The sequence below is a fragment of the Chinchilla lanigera genome, unplaced genomic scaffold, assembly GCF_000276665.1.
Source record: "Chinchilla lanigera isolate Chin_1 unplaced genomic scaffold, ChiLan1.0 scaffold00094, whole genome shotgun sequence".
Classification (NCBI taxonomy): domain Eukaryota; kingdom Metazoa; phylum Chordata; class Mammalia; order Rodentia; family Chinchillidae; genus Chinchilla; species Chinchilla lanigera.
Genome location: NW_004955495.1, coordinates 3346387 through 3352805, shown reverse-complemented (window position 1 = coordinate 3352805; position 6419 = coordinate 3346387). Strand labels below are relative to the sequence as shown.

General features: G+C 56.8%; 1 protein-coding gene and 1 long non-coding RNA gene across 5 annotated transcripts in view; one reads left to right on the top strand and one right to left on the bottom strand.

The window, feature by feature from the left end:
- Positions 1-188, bottom strand: part of LOC102016720 — a 3919-nt gene extending 3731 nt beyond the window's left edge. For both annotated transcript variants that reach the window (XR_001231390.1, XR_001231391.1), the window contains exon 1: positions 99-188. This is a non-coding gene — a long non-coding RNA (uncharacterized LOC102016720). The remainder of the gene's footprint in view (positions 1-98) is intronic.
- LOC102017029 (long-chain-fatty-acid--CoA ligase ACSBG2-like) overlaps positions 1-6419 on the top strand; it is a 14255-nt gene that overhangs the window by 1771 nt on the left and 6065 nt on the right. For all 3 annotated transcript variants that reach the window (XM_005405730.2, XM_013505357.1, XM_013505358.1), the window contains exons 3-8: positions 15-240; positions 2701-2789; positions 3262-3382; positions 4261-4341; positions 4472-4621; positions 4692-4898. In XM_005405730.2, coding sequence (XP_005405787.1) covers positions 15-240; positions 2701-2789; positions 3262-3382; positions 4261-4341; positions 4472-4621; positions 4692-4898 — 874 coding nt within the window. The remainder of the gene's footprint in view (positions 1-14; positions 241-2700; positions 2790-3261; positions 3383-4260; positions 4342-4471; positions 4622-4691; positions 4899-6419) is intronic.

Here is a 6419-nt window from a genome sequence, read left to right as displayed (position 1 = left end):
CACCCCGCCGGCAGCTACTGGACCGCGGAGCGCGACGGCGAGGTGCGGCTGCGGCTGCGGCTGGCCGAGGACTCGAGCGCCGCGCAGGCGCCGCTCACCGTGCACGACATGGTCCTGCACGCGGCCACCAAGTTCGCCAGCTACATCGCGCTCGGCACCAAGCGCAGGAACCACTGGCACCTGGTCTCCTACGTCCAGTACTACGAGCTGTGTCGCCGCGCCGCCAAGGCCTTCCTCAAGGTACCGCGAGGGCGGCCCCGCCCGCCCCTCTCCGAGGACGCGCCCGCGCCCGCGCGCCTCTCCGGGCCCTCCCGGCTTCTCCCCTGCGCCTGCGCGCCGCGCCGGCCTTCCTCTCCTGCGCCTGCGCAGGTCTCCTGTTTCACCCCCCCCGCCCCCCATTCACGCGCCGGTGCCGTGCTCGTCTTTGTGCGCCTGCGCGTCCCCAGCTCCCCGCCCTGCCTCGCCTCCAGGCGCCTGCGCCGCATTATTTTCTTAGGGCGCCGCGTATCCTATTGTTCGCGACTCCGGAGAACCAGATTTCCAGCTGGAAATCGTGTTCATGGATTCGAATCCCAGCCCTTCCATGAACCACGGGTTCTTGTACGAATTATGTTGACTCTGCTGCCTCGTTTCACTATATGAAAGATAGAGATTTACATATAAAATAAGTATAATATAAAATGCATGCCTTACCTATGATACATATGTAAAGTAAATGGTTACTATGCTATATATGACATATATCATAAATATGTATGTATATATGACATATACATCATAAAACGTATCTAACATATACATGTACTGTTCACATATTAATCTCAGACATTTGATATTTTATAATACATTTAGTATAAAATACATTATTTTATATAGAAGTTAATACATAATATTAATAAAATACATAATATCAATAAATCTTTCATCTATAAGAGCATTTAGCTCGAAGGTTTGCAGCAAGGACTCAGTGGTGGACTCACGTCAGAGAGCTCTACAATTTGATTTTTTTCAGACAGGGCCTCTCTGTGCAGCCCAGGCTGGCTTTGAACTCGTAGAGATCCTCCTGCCTCAGCCTCCCAAGTGCTGGGGTGACAGGCGCACGCCTCCATGCCCAGCTTGGCTGTCATTCTTACAGTGATAGCTCCTTTTCCCTCTCTGATGGCGTGGCCTTAGTGAGGTCCTCAGAACCCAAACCCTCTTTTCTCCTTTCCCTATTACAGCTTCTTGCCCCTCCTGTCTCCAGGATCTGCTTTATTTGAGTACAGTTCCCACTCTGGTGTTTGTGGACTGAATGAATGCCCTGCCACCACTTTTTTTGAGATCGGATCTTGCTGCGCAGTTCAGGCTGGCCTTGAGTTCACTATGTAGCCCAGGCTGGCCTGGACCTCCCAGTGATCCTCCTGCCTCAGCCTCCCGAGTGCTGGGATTACACACATGTGCCACCACAGCCATCTGAATGCCCACTTTTAAGATTAGTATAGGGAATAAGAGATCTCAAATGACTTGTCCAGTCAGAATAATAAACCTGTCATCCCAGCACTCAGGAGGCAGAAGCAGGAGAATCAGCAAGCGTTCCAGGCCAGCCTAGGCTACATAGTGAACTCAAGGCAAGCCTAAACTACTACATAGTGAGCCCTGTCTCAGCAACAATAAACATGCAAGATCTTGGGGATGGTAATATAACCCAGAGGAAAGTAAAATATGTGGGGATGGGAAGTGTAAAATATAGTGGGTGAGGACAGCCTCCCTGAGAGATGCCGACATTTCAAAAAGACCATATGAGGTGGGAAGAGAGAGCCACGTGGGGATCTGGAGGAAGGTGCCCCAGGCCAAGGGCACAGCCGTGCAAAGGCCCTGGGGCAGGACAGATCCTGGCATTGCAGGAGCAGCAAGGCGGCTGTGTGGCTGGAGCAGAGGGAGGAGAAGTGGAGAGGGAGCAGGGGAAGCAGGGAGGGGAGGGCAGGCCCTGCGGGCTGCAGGAGGACTGGGGCTTTGGCCCAGGAAGGTGGGAGCCATGGAGGGCTGAGGGCAGAGGAAGGAGGACTGGACTCAGCGCTGCGCTGTGAGGACGAGGTGGGAGGGACCAGGTCGGGCACTGGGCTGGAGCAGATCAAACCCCGCAGACTGGGAGGGTGCAGGGCTGTGGGCTGTGATGGTGACAGCTGCCATGGAGGGAACCGACTTGGGGCTCAGGAGGAGAGTGACGTCAGCAGTTCCACTGGGGTCTGTTGGGTCTGAGACACCTGTTAGATGGGGCGCAGTTGTGTCTGAGAGCCCAGAACGGAAGGCAGAGACGCCCCCCTGACTTCAGATGGAACCACCGATCCCCCCAGCCACAAGCGAGCGGGGCCCACCTGTGTGCCACGTTGGACTGTCGGGTCATGCGAACGCTTGAATGTGTAGCAGAGCTTGAGTTCCCGGGATGCTTTTGGAGACAGAGTCTCGCTGTGTAGTTTAGGCTGGCCTTGAACTCGCTTATGCAGCCCGGGCTGGCCTCAAACTTGGGACAATCCTCCTGCCTCAGCCTTCCGAGGGCTGGGGTGACAGGTGTGCGCCCTGTATCTAGCCCAACACTGTATCTAGTAAAAGTGAAAGGAACGTGGAAAAACACCACAGGGCAGAGGGAAGCCAGGCTTCTCAGGCAGGCCGGGCGGCGGCGGCCGAGTCCCTCGGGGCCTCACGAGGGTGTCCCTCCGGCAGCTGGGCCTGGAGCGCTTTCACACCGTGGGCATCCTGGGGCTCAACTCGGAGGAGTGGGTGATCGCCAGCATCGGGGCCATCATGGCAGGGTAAGGAGAGTGTCTTCCCAGAGCGTGCCAAGGAGGGTGGCTCCTGCCTGCCCCTTCTGGAGACAGCTGGGCTCTCACTGTCTGGTCCCAAGGCCGGGAGCCGAGCCTGAGCGACCGCTTAGTCTGTGCTCTGTGGGACTCCCCGCAACCCAGTCCTGAGCATGCTCAGTTCACCCTTCTAGCTAGATATTCTCTCCCCCAGTGAACTCCTATACAGCTCGTGAAGCCCGGCCCTCTTCCCCTCTCCTCCAGAAAGCCCTTCGCATGCCTCGGGGCTCCCAGCACTCGGTACTCCCTCCACCTGTCCAGGTCATTGAGGGAAGCCCTTCGGGCAGGAACCAGACCCCAGAGGCCCCTGAGCCACACCCTCAAACAGGGCACGCTGTGGGTGTCAGGTTATCGGGGACTCCTGAACCCCTCAGTGCCCAGCAGCACTCACCACAGGCCTCGAGCTCCCGGACTCTGCTTCTAGAGGCATCTCTGTCGGCATCTCGCCCACCACCTCCCCAAAAGCCTGCCAGGTCATCGCCAAGCACTCTGAGATAAATGTGTTGGTGGTGGACAGCAATAAACAGCTGGAGAAAGTCAGCCAGGTGAGAACCTCTCAGGCCAAGGAGCCAGGCAAGGCAGGGGGCCGCACCTGACAGAAAGGAAGAGCTGGGCGTGGGGGCACACGCCAGTCATCCCAGCACTTGGAGGCTGAGGCAGGAGGATCACGGAGAGTTTGAGGCCAGCTTGGGCTGCATAGTGAGTTCAAGGCCAGCCTAAACTACATAGTGAGACTCTGCCTCAAAAAAAAAAAAAAAAAACGAAAGAAAGAAAGAAACTTAAAATGGTCCACCATGGTACAGTCATGTGTGCTTTGCCCCATTAAGGGCACCGTGGTGGCGCCCATCTGTAACCCCTGTGCTGTGCAAGGCTGAAGCAGGAAAGTCCCAAGTTCAACCCCAGCCTGCACAACGTAGTTGACTTAGCAAGACGGTGTCTCAGAATCAAAAGGGGGTGGGTGCTGGGGATGTAGTTCAGTGCACAGGTCCTGGTTTTGGGGCTGGGGATTTAGCTCAGCGGCAAAAGCACCTGCCTGACAAGCGCAAGGTCGTGAGTTCGGTTCCCGGTACCGGAGAAAAACCAAACAAAACAAACAAACAAAAAAAAAACACAGGTCCTGGTTTCAGTCACTAGTACTAGGGTGGGAAAAAAACAACATTGGGTGGGAGGCTGAGGCAGGAGCATTGCATGTTTAAACCCAGCATGGGCAACTCACCCAGATCCCGTCTCTACATGAAATGTATAAAAAGCCTGTAGTGTAGCTCAGCGGTGAGCGCTTGCTTAGCAAATCAAGCTCCTGGGCTTCATCCCCAGCACTGAAAACAAAGGAAAGAGATGAGGGTCCCCTTGCCATCTCAGGAGGGAGCCCAGACTGCAGCGGCCGGGTCCCAGCGTGGTGGTGCTGAGCCCAGGGGTCCTGCAGATCCAGAGCTCCCTGAAGCACCTCAAGGCGATCGTGCAGTACGAGGACGACATCCAGACCGCACAGCCCAATCTGTACTCGGTACGTGCGCCGCTGGGTGCCAGCAAGGGCCCCGGGCCCCCACTGAGCCCGCAGTGCTGTGAGGGGCGCTGGGGGGGGGAGGCTCCTGGGTCAGCTCTGCCCCCGCCGCCCACTCCTGGCCTCTCGGCAGTGGCAAAGGTTCCTGGACCTTGGCGGCGACATCTCTGATGAGACGCTGGACCACATCATCGACTCCCAGAAGCCAAACCAGTGCTGCACCTTCGTGTACAGCCTGATGGGCACAAGCTCGCCCAAAGTCATCATGCTCAGCCATGACAACGTGAGCGTCGCACGGGGCGGGCTGGCGGCGGGCCGCCGGGGGCCTGCAGCTAACGGCCGGGCTCCCGCAGATCACCTGGACCACGGCGGCCACCGTGCAGAGCCTGGGTTACAAGTGTCCACCCTTCGGGCAGGAGGTGCTGGTGAGCTACCTGCCGCTCAGCTACGTGTGCGCCCAGATCTTAGACATGTGGGTGGCCATCGCCGTGGGCGGCGCCCTCTACTTCTCCCCACAGGACGCTGAGAGGGGCAGCGAGGGCCTGCACCCGCCTGGTGCTGTGAGTACCGCCCGGTGCGGAGTGGGGAATCCTCGCCTGCACCCTACTGGCTGTGAGACCTCCGTCCTTTTCTGTCTGGGCCTCAGTGTCCTCATCTGTGAAGTACAGCCGGGGAAAGGGTTGTGAGCCGTTATGCTGGGGACAGCACACACACACACACACACACACACACACGCACACACACTCCTGCACTAGGGGGTGACTTACACTGCAGAGGCACAGTCATACCTGATACCTACAACTTAAAGGAAGGATTTATTTAGATATGTTTTTTATTTTAATTTTTTTTTGTGGGGGGGACAGGGTCTGGCCTTGAACTTGTTTATGTAACCCAGGCTGGCCTTGAACTCAGGCAAACCTCATGCCTCAACTTCCCAAGCACTGGGATTAGGGCGCGCACTGCCTCGCAGAGAGGTCTGTGCCGGTGCAGTTATAGCCCTGTGGGCCGGCCCGAGGCAGAAGCGGGCAGCGGGGCCTGGCGGGGAAGAGCTGCTCGCATTGCGGCTGTTAGGAAGCAGAGATGGACACGCGGTGCTGCGGAGGGGGCCGGAGCCTCCCGTGACCCTGACAGCAAGTCAGCAGTGGCTTCTTCGTCCCGTCACCTTCCACAGCCCCGCCTGAGAGCACATGAGGCTCTGGGGGATATCTGCGCCCCAACCCCAACCTGGGCAGGACAGGAAGTGCAGGAAGCTCAGCGGACGCGCTGAAACTGGACAGACACGAGCCAGGCATCCGCAGAAGGCGGCGCGGCACCACGGCACGGCCATCCACCCAGTGCTCAGCCTTCAAAGGAAAGAATTAGCTGGGTGTGGTGGTGGCGCACACCTGTCATCCCAGCATTCAGGAGGCTGAGGCAGGAGGATGGAACGTTCCACCCAGCCTGGGCAATTTAGTGAGTTAGACAGATGCTGTCTCACAATAAAAAAATAGCAAATGGGCTGGGGACAGAACTCATTGTGAAGGTTCCATCTCCAGTATAGAGAAAAAGAAAGAGAGAAAGAAAGAAAGAAAGAAAAAAAGAAAGAAAAGAGAGAAGAGAAGAGAAAAGGAAAGAAAAGAAAAAGAAGAGAAAGAGGAAAGAGAAAGAGAAAGAAGGAAGGAAAGAGAAAGAAAGAATGAAAGAAAGAGAAAGGGGCGGGGGATATAGCTCAGTGGCACAAGCACCTGCCTGGCAAGCTCAAGGTCCTGAGTTTGATTCCCAGTACCAAGAAAAAAGGAAGCAAAAGGAAAGAAAAGAGAGAGGAAAGAGGGAAATCCTAATGCTGGTTCAGTGTGGATGGAGTTTGAGGCCATGCTGCTCACGAGCTCAGCCCAACAGAAGGACACGCGCCGCAGGCCGCACTCCCAGGAGGTCCAGTGTCATCAGATGCACAGAGACAGGAAGGGTGACTGCAGGGCCGGGCCGGGGAGGGACGGTGGTCAGTGTTTCCTGGGGACAGAGCTTGAGCGGTGCAAAGTCCCGGAGGTGGATGGGAGGGTGGTGCATAGCCTTGGGATGTGCCTGATCCAGACGGGGTGGTG